This window comes from Corylus avellana, chromosome 2 (genome assembly GCF_965113065.1).
Source record: "Corylus avellana chromosome 2, dhCorAvel1.hap1.2, whole genome shotgun sequence".
Taxonomy (NCBI): Eukaryota; Viridiplantae; Streptophyta; class Magnoliopsida; order Fagales; family Betulaceae; genus Corylus; species Corylus avellana.
In genome coordinates, this window is record NC_142491.1 from 35,663,783 (window position 1) to 35,681,109 (window position 17,327).

Consider the following 17,327-nt stretch of genomic DNA (forward strand, 5'->3'; position numbering starts at 1 on the left):
GTACGACATAGCTTTGGGTATTTTTGTATAAAGAAAAGTATTTTAACAGTATTTTTTGTATTGATAATTACAGTTTTTCCGCTATATGAGATTATTTCAGCGTAACATTCGTGTTTATCTACAAGATAAAAGAAGATAAATATCGGGATGTTACAAAATGGTATCAGAGCCACCTAGTAACGCCAGGTCATGTGGTATTGAAGCACTGCATGATGAGAAGAAGCCCACATTGAGTGGGTAGTTTATAGAGATAGTCATGGGTGCTAAGTCCCACATTGCCTAGTTACTAGGTGAAACTGGGCTTTATAATGAATTCTAGGGAAGCTCCAAATTGACTAGTCCTTTTGGGGTAATAGCGCAGATGTGGCTAGCGCTTTTCCCTGGGATGTTACAAATGGTATCAAAGCATTACCTAGCCTGAGATGGTGGGAGTGTGCACAAGCCTATGAGGGTCGCTAGTGGACACACGTTGGTGATGCCAAAAGTGGGTTATATTATAATGGTGTCAGTTAAGACACAATGAAATGTATAAGGGCCAAAAGTTAAGGGCCGAGAATGAAGAAATTCCCTGAGGATTGCCAACGGTGACACTGGTGCCCAAGAAGAGTGCTTGTAGAGTCTCACATCGCCTGGGTATGGAATATGTTATGATATTTATTTATGAACAGATTGAATTTAAAAATTTTTATAGTAACTTGAGTAAGTTATGGTTCAAGTATGATTTGTTTTTAATTTGGGTTGCTCAATTTGAAGATAGGTGGTAATTTATGGGATTTAATTTCGAGGACGAAATTCTAATAAGGAGGGAAGATTGTAGCACCCCAGATTTTTAAAGTCTTATTTTAGAGATATTAAATTTATGCTATGATTATATTAATATTCATATTAGGCAATGATATTAATTCTTGGGAAATTTATGAGAGTGGTAATTAGAGAATGGTAATTGGTGAAATAATAGGATAGTAAATGGTAGGTATAAGGATGGTAGAATTTTGAATAAGAAGGTAGAATAGTATAGGGTGGGTAGAATAGTATAGGGTTGGTGAAATAGTATAGGGTTGGTGAAATAGTAAAATGAGGATATAATTGTAAATTGAAGGTAGAATAGTGTTTGATTTTCTCCTATAAATAGAGCTCTTCTCCTTCAGTATTTTCACCACTCATCTCCTCTCCCATCTCTTGCATATATTCTTCCTTCTTCCGCTTTTTACTCGGTCTTTCTTCTTTCTAAAAATGTTTACTCAGAACAGAGAGAGAAAGGGCGAGACCAAGCGCTACAAGAAAGAAAGAACACAAGAGAAACCGAGAGTGAGATGGGAAATTTAAGACAGAGAGCTGAAGAGGAAGAAAGAGAGTTTAGGCGAGAGAGAGAGAGAGAGAGAGAGAGAGAAAGTCAGTGAAGGGATTGTTATGGGTATGAACCAACTGCAGCAGAACGGGTTTCAAGTAATTACCTTTGATGATCCATTCATGTAATCCACTGTAAGTATTCTTACTTACTGAGTATGATATTGATATCCAATAATACGGATTTTTGTGGTTTTATAACTTGTCTAGCATTTTGCTATATATGATTCAACAATGATTTATATTGTTGGAAATCAATTGACTCACTACTTCACAGTTTTTTTGTAGTGCTTGCAGGAATGGAAAATCAAGGTAATTATGCAGTTGTGATTAGAGATTCATATTGAGATGTACAGAGATTCCAAGTTGGTTAAGTTTTGTCTAGAGTTTAGACTGTCGGATAGATTTGTATAAATGCCTTGTACGACATAGCTTTGGGTATTTTTGTATAAAGAAAAGTATTTTAACAGTATTTTTTGTATTGATAATTACAGTTTTTCCGCTATATGAGATTATTTGAGCGTAACATTCGTGTTTATCTACAAGATAAAAGAAGATAAATATCGGGATGTTACATTTGGTGTTTCAATTAAGATTTGATATTTTTTGTGATTTACGGATACATCTGATGATTTAATTGATATTGGATTCCTTTTGTGATTTGTGCAATATGAATGGATACATGGAATAATTTTGATTAACTGTTGAAGTATAGTAAAACATATCTAAGATTTTAATTATGAGAACTTCAGATTAATATTTATAGATATGGAAGTATGTCAATTATATAATAGTTATGACCTAATAAAGAATTACTTTCCTGCTAAAAAGATTATGGAGACAATGAACGGGCGGGATAAGGATTAAGGAGGCAAATTAGGTAATTAGGTGATCGTAATCCATTTAACAGAAAGAAATTCCCTGATAATGGAAGAATTTGATAGGGAAGCAAAATATATGTGTAAAATCCATCTAACAAAATAATAATAACAACTAGATTATTAAAGTATTAAGTTATTTTTTTATGTTCAAATTTTGATGGTGGGTTAAACGGTCATAATATTTCCCCATTTTGAAGTTGAATTAAAGTTAAAGATAATAAAGTAATGAACTAATAATTGAAGATTAGTACTGAATAGTGAATATTCAAAGTTTCCTTTATTTTCTTTTTCTTTTTTTTTCCTTTTCTTTTTTTCCTTTTCTTTTTTGACTGATTAGAAATAAGCCTCAAACTCATAAGATAATCGCGTGGAGAAACTTAATATTAAAAAAAATCAGTAATATCGGAAGCTAATATTACTATTGCGATTAACTTTGCGAGATTATTACAATTTAAAATTTTTGATTATGTGTCGCAATGTGTAACAAAATGGATTCTACAATAACGGTCTTTTTTAAAATAATAATAATAATAATTTGTTGTCTACTTCTCAAGAACTACTAATAATCTATGTTTTTACAGATACTTTTATAGAACATAGAACATGAAATTGATGATTTCAACATGCAATGCAATGACAGATTTTGTTGGTTTAAGCCTGAAAAATCTCCACTAACATGGAAACGCAATGGGGGCAAAGCATGATGTCTAAGCAGAATTCTTTTACTTGGGATTTGAAAATATAAAAAATATGTGATTTAAAAAAAAAAAAAAATTCTCAAATAATACATTTTTTTGTTTATAAAATCACAAAGACAAATGCACTCTAAGTACTAAAACTGAAACATTAAATTCATAAGATGTGCCGTTTTGGGTGCCTTGAATGTCACTTTTTTTTTGACATGTCATGGCGTGGCATGTGAAATGATGATTGTATTATTATGACACATGTCGGATTTTAATGGGATATTACATGGCATGAACGTTAGAAATTAACGTTAGGTGGACAAAATAATCTATTTGATAACAATTGAAATCTTGGGAAATAAATTGATAAAATTTAAACATTAATAAGGGATTTAATAAAGCCCTACCCCAAGAGTCTCTTGAGCATTTTTTTCTTCTTCCTAAAATCTGAAGCTAATAAAAATAAATGTAACCATTCAACTAATAAATAGTCCAACAATATATTCATGACACTTCGAACACAAACCTTAATTAAATTGTGAACTTTGGCTACACGACAAGACCAATAAATCCTTCGTTTTCTCTAGCTACCTACAACTCACGACACTGCGCTGCATCAGTTTCAGATAGCCCGCCCAAACACATCCTTAACTCAAATTTCAAAATCAACGTACAGGGTTTTGCTTCTTCCTCTTCTCTCTCACACTTCCACTGTCTCTAATCCTTATATACCCCGAAAACCTCAAGGATCTCACATTGGTCGTACACACAGAACACAAGCCCTAGAAACCTCATCGGAGTTCTCGATCCAATGGCCAAATCTGACTCCTCCCCTTCTCCGCCTCAAGCCGAGCCACTCTCCTTAGTACTCTCCCTCTCTCTGTGTCTGTGTGTGCCAATTTGTATATGTGTTTTTGTGCTTTGAAATTTGATCATCTGTGATTTTTGGTTGCAGAAGAAGGAGAACATTACTCCGATCGGCTCAAAGATCGCGGTAATTTCCAATCTTTGTATTGTATGCTCTCAGTGTTCTGTTTGTTTGCTTAGGAATAATGTAGGTTACGCTATTCATATCTGTTGGTTTTTGCTCTCAGGAATTGAGTGAATCGAGGGCTGAGCTGCTTAATAGAATTCAAGGGTTGAAACAGGTGAGTTTAAGCATTACTTACTTTCTTAATTAGCATTGCGATAATTGTTTTTATTTGTTCAATTTGCTTTAATGTGTTTCAGTTCTGACTGCAGAACCATTTTGTTTTGTTTTATTTTTATGGGTAATTAGGATTTGCAAAATTGGAGATCAAAAGTAGACACCCAATTTAAGGTCTTTCGCGATGTAAGTGTTGGATAATTATGACAAATTGCTTTTGTATATCTATTCCATGTTTGTGCTTTATATTTGGAAAGTGTACAAGTTTTGATAGAATAAGATGTCTGGCTTCCATGGGTGATTGATACAAGATATGGGTACATGTTCTTTGGTGCATGCTAGGGCATTCAATTCCTTTTGTTTGATATTGGATCTTATATATGGATCGATTACTTCTCACATGGACCTCTTTTAAGCTGGTGTTGGAATTCTTATTTCAAATTATGGTGGGCTATATTGATAATCACTCCATGATGGCATGGTTACAATTTAATGGGGAAAACTTCTTTAGATCTTATAACTATTTTCAGGGACATTGATATTCCGTAATCAAACAGTCAACTAAAGTTGGTCAACTTTTCTGGAAGCTCTTCAATTCAATATGAGTTGATTTTGATGCATGTTATATGGCTAATCAGAGATATTCTTTTACCAGACAATTACCCAATTAACAACAGTGACTATGTTTTGATTTTTGTCTCATTGAGACACAATAGATACTCCATTTATAATTGTATGATTCGACTCCGGCAAAATGGCAGGAGTGGATTAAAATGACATGTGGCATGCTTTGGTGCTTCAAGATCCAAAGCACTTATAGAGGGAAGAAACTGGAAATAGATGTGGGGGCTATATTTGTTAATAGAAATATCAAATGTTTGATAAGATGGTAAAGAGCAACCTCTGTGTGTAACAAATCATGTATAGGCAACTAAGCTAGTAACTAGATATCTAAGGATATTGGTAGACATACATCTAATGTATTCCCTTGCCAGCTAATAAGCAAAAGAGGACTAAGGACTTCAGAACACGTGTTGCTGCGTGGAAAATGCTCTGATGTGATAACAAAGTTTGAATAAATGGTGCTTTTATGCAAGCAATTGATATTAGAGATTCCCAAATTGTCCTGTTTTAGGGATGAAAGATTGGAGCTTGGCTTTAAGAAATATCGTATTTTCACTTGTTAATGCCAATGGTTATCAAGTTATGAACTAGGACAAAAAACCCAGCCATATTGTTGAATATGAGTACTTGGGATCCAATATGATTGACATCTACAGATTTGTAATATGAAGCGACTAAATTCAGACATGGTTTGACTGCAACATATATATACATCGTGATTTGAGTAGCCAAGTAAATTTGAAAGAAGAAAAGATTGTCCATCATTTCAGATTCTAACATCATCTTTGAACTATGCTCTATGGATTTCAGTATTAAAAGTACATCAATGTGCTGAATATGTCAATATTGGAATCTAAATGTAAACATGGTTTCATTTCATTTCTTTCTTTCTTTCTTTCTTGCTTGTTTTGATTTGATATTGGAACTCGCCTCTGCTTTTAATTGGCATAAAAACCGCTTTGCCCTTAAACTTCAACTTGTAATTTATGCAATTATCTCTTGCTTCATACAGGAGCTTTCAGAACAAAAGAAATCACTGAACGTCGAAGTGGATCAACTTCGATCGGTAAGTGATGCTCTGCAGATTTGTCCTTCCAAACTTGATTTTTCAAATATATCTTCGTCTAATTTTTTTTTAAAATCAAATTGGAACTAGGAATTTAAAGAACTGAGGACCACTCTCCAGCAGCAACAAGAGGATGTCACTTCTAGCCTAAGAAACTTGGGGGTAAGCTATTACTAGACTAATTTTCCCATGCCTTCCAATGGCTGATCTATTAAACAGATTGCTGGTATTTTTTTTATGTTTTGGGAACAAGTACCTGGACTGATTCATAATGAGCTTTTTGCAGCTGCAGGATCTCTCAGGTGATGCTAAAGGCTCCCAGGCTCAGGATCCCAAGGTTGAAGGAAATGACAAGGAAGAACAAGTTTTGCCCGAGGAGGATAATAATGATAAAGAAAGTGAAAACTAAATGGGTTTACACTGGAGTGTGCATGACTTTATAGGTTATGCCCCAAAAGGAGATGATCAGAGCATTCTTCCATGAATTTGTACCACTGGTGCTTTATCTTGTTTTTAACCTAGTTACAACAACCAACTCTTCTCTAAATCAATTATTGTGGAATCTTGTCTGCTTGTAGAATTTGGAATTCCATTCTATGTAACGTAGCTTCCAATTGCTTTCGTCTTGTGGATGCTCGGTTTGGATTCAAACTAAGATGAAGTTTTTCTTGAATTCTTACAAGTTTCTTAAGCAATCTGGGTGCAGTAAGCCTGCACCTGCCTGCTCCCAGTGTAGTTCATTCCCATTTAATTCATATTTATTACTTGTGTGAATCTCTCTTGCAGCCTTGCAGGGGTTCTGCCCTGTCAATGTAGATAAACTTACATAAAACCAGATAGATTTTCAAACATTGAATGGCTCATCAATGAAAAGAAGCAATGACGTGACAAGTGGACAAAGATTCTGTCCATTTTACTTAAAATGAAGAGCAGAATAAATGTTATTGTAGCTAACAGGATAAATGACTTCATCATTTTGCATTTTTGATCATGTTCCTCTGGAGAGAAGTTTCATCAAAATCTAGAGTTGGAATTTGTAGTAGGCGTGGAGGTGTTTGATTGGGGCAACCATCAAATTGCAGTAATTGCAGGCTTAGTTTTGAATCCCTATCTACCCAGATGTACCACGTCAATGTTTATTTATTGTGAAAGTTTTGTTTAGTGTTGTCTAGTCTTTGACTCTTTGTCTTGTCAATCTCTTTCGTTTTTGCTCATTGTGGAGTGTTTTCTGCACCATTTTCCGAGTACCACAGAAATATGTTAATTGGAGATTCCGTGTGAAAATGTTCAAAAGCTAAAACCCGTAATTCCGGGACCACTATGAGATTTAAAACAAAACAAAACTTAATTAAAACCTCCATTTGTTTCGACGTGTTTTTCATAAATTGCTTTTAATATTTTCTAGTGTTTGCTAGTAATTCATGTGATAAAAATGTAGCTTTTATTATCATTTTTTTTTTAGAAAAAATAAAAAATAAAACATGGTTTTTGCATTGGGTTATTTATGTACCATTATGTAGATGTAGTAATTCGTGTTTGCCTATTAGGCTTTGGTCGTATTAAGACAATGGTATAAAATTATATAGGATTAACTCCTCAAACCTAACTCTTTAATTTTGTATTGAATTTATATTAAATTTACAAATAATGTAAAAAATTATCAATTTTATCGCCATGTAAACCGAACAAGCTCGATAAATAACATAAATAGCAATAATTATGAACGAGGACCAAAAAATGAAAAAAAAAAAAAAAAAAAAGGTAATTTTGGGGGGTTCACGGGGAACAAGGTAAAATCAGATGTAATTAAAATATCAAATCCATTACTTACAAATAATAATAATAATAATAATAATAATAATAATAATATCAAATCTATTTTCTTCAGGAGAGAGAGAGAGAGAGAGAGAGAGAGCTATTTCATTACATTCATTTATAAAAGTGAGCAGGCATTGTATTCTTTTGTCATTTTCATATTTATACTTTGATTGTTATTAAATGTTGCGCAATTTGCTCCATATGGAATACATATAATTGCAGTGTTTTAGAGTACACAGGCTCACATTCTGTCCTTCGTCTCTTTCCACCTCTTCAAAACTCTTTCTTTCTTCGCCTCCTCCATATTCTCATCTCAAACCTTTACTCTAATGGCTACCAAATCTGCTGGAGAACCCTCAGAAGCACTTAAGTACCAGGTATATATATATATATATATATATATATATATATATATATATAGCATATCCCTGTTAAAACACAACCGTATATACTTTTTCTTCTGCTCCTTCTTCTTCTTCTTCTTCTTCTTTTGTCACTGATTTTGGCATTTCAAACCTCATTTGCTCTGTTTTCTCAGACATGGATCCTCAAAGTTTCCCTCCACTGTGAAGGTTGTAAGAGGAAAGTCAAGAAAGTTCTCAAGAGCATTGATGGTACTAGCCAAAAATATGAAAACCCTTTTGCCATTTGGCTGCTCAGAAAATTAATTAATACAGGAAATGAAAAATCCCACTTCTGTTTCTTTCTTTTTTTTCTTTTTTCACGTAGTCTTTATTGTATTTTTTTTTTCGTATTATGCAGGTGTTTTTACCACAGCCTTTGATTTACAGCAACAGAAAGTTACAGTGACCGGAAACGTAGCAGTTGAGACTCTGATTAGAAAGCTGCTTAAAACAGGGAAACACGCCGAGATTTGGCCGGAAACTATCGCCGGAAAAGAGAAAAAATCCGGGAGAGCAAAGAACAAGAACAAAGATAGTGACCCAGAAAGTGGCATAAACGACAATGGCCAAAAGGATGAGAATCCATGTGAGAAAGTTGAAGAGAAGCTTGTCTCTGTTAAAAACAGTGGAAAAGAAAGTGGCGGAAATTCGCCTGGAAATCCTCCCGCCGGAGAGGAGTCGCCGACGGTGGATCAAAAGGGCAGCGAAAGTACTGAGGGTGGTGCTGCTACCACCGCTGCAAAAGGTGGCGGAAAAAAGAAGAAAAGAAAAGGGCAAAAAGGTAATAATGTGAGCAGTGGTTTGCCTGCACCATTGTTTGGTAATGGTAGGCCTGCGGGCACCGGATCTCAAAGTCATGAGCTGGGTACGAATCATGGTGTGAGCCTGATGAATCTGAACCCTACACGTCACTCATCAAGCCACTACCCACAAGGAAATTACCCTCATGTTCAACCTGTGTATGTTGCAAGTTACAGTAGGACACATCCTACCCCAAGTTTTGGACCCTCCTGTTGTGTTCCATCATCACCGTACACGTATGCAGGCACCCACCAAGAGATTTATCCAGTGCAAGCAACACCGTTGGATTCCTTTGAGATTTTCAGTGATGAAAACGCCAATGGGTGTTCCATCATGTGATTGCCCACCTTGTGGGTATTTTGGGCATACAAATTTACAATGGGTGTTGTTTTTTTTTGGGGAATTTAACTTTAGGGTAATTGGTAGTATTAATTGTAACTTGTTTGGTCTACTTGATGTTTGGATTACAATGTGCATGTAATCTTTGTCTGCAGTGTTTGAAATCTCCATGAATCAGGATTTGGGAGATGGTAACTTTCAAATTCGATTATTATTAGGACACTTATAGGCAATTTTATGTAAATACACATTACTTTCCTTCATTTAGGGTGAGGCTAGGAGGCCAAGGTTTTTGGTTTAACAGGCATCCCCTGATATTCCTTGGGGCTTGCTCAAGGATTCTGTCAAGGTCAAGAGGATTTTCAAAACAGGAAAAGTTAGGTGTTAATGTCCCACATCCATGATTAGTATAAAACTCCATGCTGTTTGGAGACTGGTTTTGGGGAGATAAAGAGATTTCCCACCAAAGACAAATTGGTTTTGTTTTGTTGTTCTTTAGTGGTGGGAACTAGAGTGGGAGGACTGTGTTCCCAACCAAAGCCCTTTGTTTTGGAGATGAGGTGTGTTTAGTGCAGTTTTTAGTCAGGTTTATATGGCATCTTCTCCAAAATTCCACTTTGATTGCTCTTGATTGGTCCTGCAAATCAGATAGAAATGAGGCAGAGAGCTTACCAGAGTGGGCCGGTGGGAGATAGCCCAAATGCTTAATTAAGCAATTTAAATAATAAATTTACCAAAAAATTTGTGTACCTGGACCTCGAGTTGTTTACATAATAGTCGAGCATTAAATGTGATTATGATGGCCGATTCTTGCTCTATGTAAACCCTTAGCTTAGGGAGTGGTATTGTCAGAGTCGAACATTAGGTGTCAACGCATGGGGAGGTCTCCTACCTCATGGTTGGTATAATTGATGTGACGTTAGTCTCATCTGAGCACTGTAGCCTTTCAAGTCATTGTTTCTGCCACAAAAAGATTACCTAATCTCGATTGTGGTCAAAACTCGTGAGCGATGTTCGTGATCGTGGAAGCTGATGGACACGTGTGGGCCAATCCTCCACTCGTAACTTGGGCCTGAAAGGCGGTATGTCCAATCCCCAACAAGGTGTTCAATATCGTTGTCCACGGAAAATGTTTGTGAGGCTAAAGAAAATAATGGGGAGGGCTTGAGCCGGAAGAAAGAACAAGAGTGAGTATGATGAAAGACTTATATAGAGCACAAAGGAAATACAAGTGAAACTATGGAGTTTGTGTGGAAACTGAGATGGACAAAATTGACGTTGATAATAAACGAATTTTGATTCATTGGGTTTTAGGTTTAGAATAATACTTTTTTTTTTTTTTTTTCTCATTTATAAAAGACAAAAAGTAGCTTCAAAAAGAGCACCCTTAAAATCAAACCATAGGGCAAAGTGATGAATATTTTATCCTTTACTTCACCTTTGTTTGGTTTACAATAGGTTCCATTCCTCTTCATGCCATTTGGATAGCATATTTTGATTCCTTTGGGTTAGTATGGTCAACCCAAATGATCCACTCTATTTGACATTCCAAAAAAATAAAAAATAAAAAGAACCTGACGACCATTTTGTTTTCTTCTTTGCTGTGGGTATCTATTTATTTATATTTCTTTTCTCTGGAGATATTCTTTATCATTTCAAATCAAGCCTTTTGCAGAATCGCAGATGAGACAAAATGTGTAGGAGAAATATAATATATTAGAATTGTGGAACCCTCTTTTTGTATGATAATGATTGATGCTCTCTATGAAACACCACTTTTTGTTTGCTTGTCCAGATTGTTCAATTTAAGCCACCCATTTTGCCTCTTCAGATTTGATTCATGGGCCACCCTGCCTGTCCAAGGACAATAAATTTGTGTGCCAAATATATATATATATATATATGCTAGTGGACTAGAAATCTAGTGAAAACCACCCAACTGAGGAGCAAAAAGCTTAAACAAAAGAAAGCTATTGTCAGAGTAGCTCCATTGTCACAAGCCTAGGGCCAAGAAGCTAAAAATATGGCCTTAGAAGAAACAAGTGGGATGATTATATTGAAATGAAAAGGCATGTTGGAGTAAAAGATTCTCAGAAAAAGAAAAATAAATAAATAAATTCCACACTTGGCTTTAGTTAGTATAATAAAAGTTGTTGCTCCATATGGGAAACTAGACCATTTTGTTGGCAATATTTCTCTAAAGCCAGAATCAAGCAATTTGTGAGCCACCTTTGCAAGTTGCTCACCACATTAAAGTTTCCAGTACAATGAAAACAATGCTTGCCTTAATGCAGACAAGGGCACTGGTGCAATTTGTGAGTGTCATACAAGAATGTAGTACTAATAAACTTATGTACAGAATAAGAACAAAAGTGTTTCTGGCATCAAATATATACAATTTGAGAATTACACCTTTAAGGTAGAAACCACCAGACATATTATTGCAAGATGGAAGATGACCTTCTTAAAAACTCATATGCAAGTTGATGCCTTTGAGGTGCGATGGTTTGTTCCAAGGATGATCACAATTACAGTTACATCATCATGATATTTCCTCCTCCTACCAGCTGGAATATTCATTAATTCTTCCCTACTGAAACCTGCAACATTAAAAATTAATGGTTAGCGACTTGGGGGGATAAAATACTAGAAACATATATAGTTCATCTGACAAAAATAAGCTACAAAGATGATTAATGTGTCGGTTAATACTTCTTTTATAAATCCACTGCATTGATAACTACTTTTGCTGACTATCTAGCAAACCTGTTTTTAAAGTAGACGGGATTTGTGTATGTGTGAATTGCAATTATTGTCTTATAAGTTCACTTCCTAATAATTATTGGTTGAATTAACAACCAAAGTTCGTTCAATTATCAATGGCTTCCAGTTGGTTTTGTTTTCCAGAGACTTTAAAAATACCATTATTCTCTGATTCAGAGGGCATAATGTCGTCGCAATATGATAAGTAGGCATTAAATGTTACGGAAGATAAATAATTTTTAGGAAGACAAACTGCTATTTTGATATACTTACTGATTACAGTAGTAATCCAGATAACATGGAAAATTTAGGAATTTTGGCACAATGTTAAATGGGGCAACAATTCCACAAAGGAAGCATGACATTTAAAAGAAACAAATCCTGAGGTAAAATCCAAGTATGATATTGAAACATTTAACACTAAATGACTAAATTGACAAGAGTGAAATATCTTTGTACTCGGAGAAGAGGAAATTTCATTACACAGTTTTCACATGAAGATATCTAAAGGTTTACCTGCACAGTTAGCTGCTCTATCTACAAGCTGCTCCAATAGAAACTTCGCTGGATCACCAGAAGAGTTGCTCAAGATATAAGAATGGACAAGCTTTACTGCCTCGTCATTGCTGAAGAAGTCAAACAAACCATCACTGCCAACTATAACAAAGTGATCAGATTTTGAAATTTGACGCACATTCAGTGATGGTTGAGTAGATACATATGGAGGGCTTATAAGGTTTCGAACTCGAAGAATACCCATCAGCGCATCATTCAGTTTTTTCTGCAATAAAAAAGAAACAACAGAATCATTGATTCATCATGAAGGAGAGAAGTATATTTGCTGAGAACACGGATGGATTAATATGACACGTTATGGGCATTAGGTCCAGTATCCATCAATTCCAGGATAGAAGTCTTCATGCCAAAAATTACTTAGGTATACTTCTTGAGAGAAAGACATTGAACATAGCAGAGGGAAAAGACATTTTGGCCATGGCAGAGAGAATTATCCCTGTATAACTTGAGTAACAGACTACAGTAGATTCCCGCGAACTTGTAGCTTGGATCTCATAGGGGAAATGCTTATTTTCATTACAAAACATAATACTAAATGTATCAACATGGAGTGATTAGAAGAGTTTTGATTCTCAATTTTAAATGGCAGTAGTCCTGTTATTGTTTGAAAGGATTTGAAGGTATAATAATATGAGGGAGGGGGCTGGGGGAGTGCAGAAGGCCCCCTCTAGATCTGTTTCTGCTTCTCAAAACATATCATAGGATGGGGTGCTTCCACTTTTTTTGCCAAAAAGCATGGCATTGGATGTCTTAGCCATGTAACTTTCACATTTGAAGAATTCCCTATGAACTAAGATGTGATGCAATCCTTATGTTAGCCTGATTGAGTAGCCAAACACAAAATATTGCTAACCTTTTACCCAAAAAAAGGAAACAAAAAAGCAAAAGGAAAAATACATACCTTTTTTAAGTAACCAACTCCAAAAGCACGAGTGACCTTCAATTTTCCTTTCACTTTTCCAGCTACAATGGTCATTGGGTCATCAGGATGATCACATAGAAGTTGAGTTTTTTCAACCTCATTGTCAACAGTATGACTATCAGTGAGCTGGATAGCTTTCAGTCTCTCATTCCCAGTCGTGTCAGCACCTTCACCATATGTTGCCAATACAGCTCTGCTGTCACCCAAATTGAGTGTATACAAATCGTTCCCATGAAGAAGCACAACTAAAACACAAGATCCTACTGAAACCAAATCAGGACGGTCCTCCATTTCCTGCTCAACCATATTCAAAAAATCATTCTCAGCCTGATTAAGGGCACGTACAAAGCTATCAAGTACCCCATGCTGAAATGAGTTGGATGAGAATTCTATTCTATCAGATGATCCATTCTTGTTGATATGGTCAAGACTTGAATCCATGTTACTACAAATTCTTGATGGAAGCTTTTCCTCATGGATAATATTACTATCATCTAGAGTATGTTGGAAGGACGGATCCAAATACAGAATGTCAGAAGCTCTTGAGAAATCCAGCTTTGATTCATATCCTAATAAATTAAAGTAATATAGGATGGTCTCATATAGCGTACAAGCCAGAAAATCAGCTGCATCTCTCCCATTAAAGCCATCATAGATTCCACAAAAGAGCCACCCATTTTCTTCAGAACAAACAGCTTGAACCCTATCTTCACCAGCAGCCCCACCTGCCACTTGTACATCCATAGCATTAAGAAAACCTTCACTTCTTGAAGGAGCGCTCTTAGGTTTCAACAAATAAGAATCATGATCACTTGGAGGGGATGGGCTGCAACTTAAGTTAGAAATGCTACTCTGAAGAGAAGATGATAATATATCCAACCTTGAAAGGTTTGGTGAAGAAGGAACCTTACGAAATGAATTAGGGGAATCCAAACTAGGAAGAATTTCTGCTCCTATCAAACCGTTGCAAATATTTGTGTTTGCCAGTGTGGCATTGGCACTCAAGGCAGCACCAGACAAGCAGGAGAAGCTGCTGGTCTTTCGGATTTCAGGGAGGATTTTATATCCATTAGAAACCTGAAAAGAGCTCCCTCTGTTGTCGTTGCATTGATAGCCGAAACTTACTTTAAGTTCTCCTTCAGATTTAATCTCAGTTTCTCCCCACATCATTTATGGCTGGAACAGTCAAAACACCTCAATTGTTAACGTTTTAGAAACCTAAAAGATAGGATGACCAACTTAACAAATTATATTTGTACGATCATAACATGAATACTTGAGTAGCTATAACATTTAAGAAGAACCTCTTCAAAGTTAATGCACAAAACTTAGACTGTCAACTGGTATTAGCAGTATTTCGTGGACATGAATTGTCAAGCACATCTTAGGAATCCATTACTGTTTACTTACTTGCTAAGGTGGAGGGAAAGGAATGGAGCTTTACCACTACAAAGGATCTTTCTGCGTTAGTACTTCGTTTGTCTGCTTGGGAAATACCCAAGTACAAGTCTCCAACTATTAAACTTGGTATCCTTATGTACTTTTTAGAAACACAACTTGAAGTGCTGACTGTATTATTGTTCTAGTACACACCTAGAAATAAAACTAGACAAAGTGTCAGCACAGAGCTTCAAAATCCAAATTTATCCTAGACAGCACAATATGTAAGACGTTTGTGTGGTGTGCATAACCGCGTCTATGTGTGAGAGAGAGTGTGTATGTGTATTTGTTTTCTTTTATTCCATGTGGGACTGTATCTCTAGGTCTCCATGGCTTTTTTTATTTTTTCCAGGCCAAAAGAAAGCATACTCTCCAACGTCAGTTAATGGTACTTGTACACTATACTTGATTTATCATTCAAGTAAGACAAACAGCTATAAGTACATTTTAGAAGGCAAGGAAAATGAAAATGCCGATACATGTGATGCAAAATTTCACTATGGCTGGATTGAAATTCATCATAAAAACTGACCATAAAACTTAAGGATAGATTGGACAAAAGCTTACACCAGCAAAATATGCTTCTAGGCAACCGTATCAATGAAATTTGATGCACATAAATGAAGATTCTGTTGATCATCAATGAGCTTTAAAGAAAATCTATAAATAGTGGAATAATGGATGTAAGTATAAATTTTCAAATGCTCATAAGTATGATCTTTCTTCTTGCATCATCATAATATTTTCAAGTGATAAATTCACTGAAGCTTGCATACTTGAATCAGATAGTGGAGTAACAAAACTACAAAATTCAGATCAAATTGTGCATATCTTCTGTTTTGAGAATAAGCTTTCTCTTATTGGAGCATACATTTAAAAGCCTTACGGATTTTATACACATAAAAGTAACTAGGTATGAGCCTGGATCTTGGTCATAACACAAGTTTCTAATATCTGTGATACACCATGAATTTCCTCTTTAAGTTCTAGTCCAACCTTGGTGAATTCCTCCGTTACAGTAATGGAACGAAAAGGGAGGAGGCTTGGGGAAAATTCAAGACTAGTGTGTCTACCATGATTCATATCCTAGGCTTTATTAGTCAGATTTGTATTAATTCATCTATGTGAATGTGATTCAGATTCAACAATCTAATCAGAATTTCAATTACAAGTGTCTTATGGTTCAAATTAGTGGTAAAAAAACCTTACTATTAATTCAACCAAAATGAAATTGGCAAGGAAGCACTTCTTAGCCAAAAAAAAATATGTGAGAGAGAGAGAATGCAGAGGACTATATTTATGTGTGTTTATGCTCAAGAATCTATGACTGGATCTCTCTCTTACTCTCCCAAAAACCCACAAACAAAACACTGATCTCAAAATTCAATAATGAGTATAATACGCAAGATTTATAGGAATCTCAATGAAAATTGAGACGGTAAGAAACTACAGAATATATGGAATACCACAGAAAATTTTATTTATTTATTTATTTTATGAATTGTTCATTCAATTAATTTCAAATAAGTCGTATCTTGTTTAAACTCATAAATAGAAAGAGAGATTCAAATGAGTTAATTGACCAAAATTTGGAGTTAATGGAAGAACAACATAAATAAAAACAGAGGCATACGAAGAAGCAATTCCCCCACATGGGTTTCCCTTCATTATGTGTAACCATGCATCAAAACATTCACTTGGCTACATTTTGCTTATACGGCTGAGTATTTCCAAACAAAATATAAACACCCATATAAACTATCAACATCCCAGGGATGCGTCAACAACTCAATCCAAAAAATGAGGAACAAGTTCATACCATCATACAAAAAAATATTAACAAATTAACAAACACTTATGAAAATTAAAACCCAACTCACCTTTTTGACAAGGCAACAAGTGACCACAGAGATAACGGCGAACCCAGAATGCAGCTATGTATGTGTATATATATACACGCTAACACTTTTGTATATATATATAGTGACAGAAAGCGATGAAATATATTAATCAGGGAGTGTGGGTCGTAGGGACTTTGCAAAGCTAAAAAGCATAAAACACAAGCTGGAGCAGATCTAAAAGAGAGAGGGAGAAGAGATTGTAGTGGAGAATCTGTATCTGGGTGGTACGTAAAAAGCGTTGCTTTTTTGTGAAGGATTGGATGGTAGGGAATGAAGGAATGGGTCTTTGCAAAATTCAGCGGAATTTTTTTTATTTTTTTAGAAACGTGTCATCGGCTTTTTTTTTTTTTTTTTTTTTTTGTTACCGGTAATTCCGTTTTTTGAGTTCCACTAAAAACTCAAAACGTTTATTGATAGATAGATATACACTATTATCTTATTTTATATTTATGCAAAAATAAAAAGGTTTTATTTGAGTTAAATACTTATTTGCCCCTCTTGTAAAGAAGATTCTCCTTTTGTGGGTTGGGTTGTGTTTGAACTTTGAAACGAAGCCCCTACCATTACCAACCAATGCACATCTTTATCTATGGCTTTTTGCCAACGTTTGAC

The 17,327-nt window shown here is 35.3% G+C and overlaps 3 protein-coding genes across 4 annotated transcripts; 2 read left to right on the plus strand and 1 right to left on the minus strand.

Moving 5' to 3' along the window:
* The first annotated feature begins 3,456 nt into the window (after positions 1-3,456).
* On the plus strand, positions 3,457-6,525 carry LOC132167037 (uveal autoantigen with coiled-coil/ankyrin). Its single transcript, XM_059577931.2, has 7 exons — positions 3,457-3,779; positions 3,870-3,908; positions 4,009-4,062; positions 4,194-4,247; positions 5,698-5,751; positions 5,842-5,913; positions 6,038-6,525. The coding sequence occupies exons 1-7, from the start codon at positions 3,726-3,728 to the stop codon at positions 6,158-6,160; spliced, it is 450 nt and encodes a 149-aa protein (XP_059433914.2). The 5' UTR covers positions 3,457-3,725; the 3' UTR covers positions 6,161-6,525.
* A 1,316-nt stretch (positions 6,526-7,841) lies between these two features.
* On the plus strand, positions 7,842-9,119 carry LOC132168009 (heavy metal-associated isoprenylated plant protein 35-like). The gene is made up of 3 exons (XM_059579069.1): positions 7,842-7,946; positions 8,108-8,183; positions 8,332-9,119. Exons 1-3 carry the CDS (start codon positions 7,899-7,901, stop codon positions 9,111-9,113), a joined length of 906 nt encoding a protein of 301 aa, XP_059435052.1. The 5' UTR covers positions 7,842-7,898; the 3' UTR covers positions 9,114-9,119.
* A 2,355-nt stretch (positions 9,120-11,474) lies between these two features.
* On the minus strand, positions 11,475-16,977 carry LOC132187705 (Protein phosphatase 2C family protein). Of its 2 annotated transcripts, XM_059602119.2 has the most exons (5): positions 16,695-16,977; positions 14,785-14,967; positions 13,354-14,550; positions 12,393-12,657; positions 11,475-11,713 (listed from the first exon to the last, which is right to left on the minus strand). In XM_059602119.2, the coding sequence occupies exons 3-5, from the start codon at positions 14,542-14,544 to the stop codon at positions 11,586-11,588; spliced, it is 1,584 nt and encodes a 527-aa protein (XP_059458102.1). In that variant the 5' UTR covers positions 14,545-14,550; positions 14,785-14,967; positions 16,695-16,977; the 3' UTR covers positions 11,475-11,585. The 2 variants fall into 2 exon arrangements, with proteins under 2 accessions (XP_059458102.1, XP_059458096.1); XM_059602113.2 differs by lacking the exon at positions 14,785-14,967.
* Between the last annotated feature and the right edge of the window lie 350 nt (positions 16,978-17,327).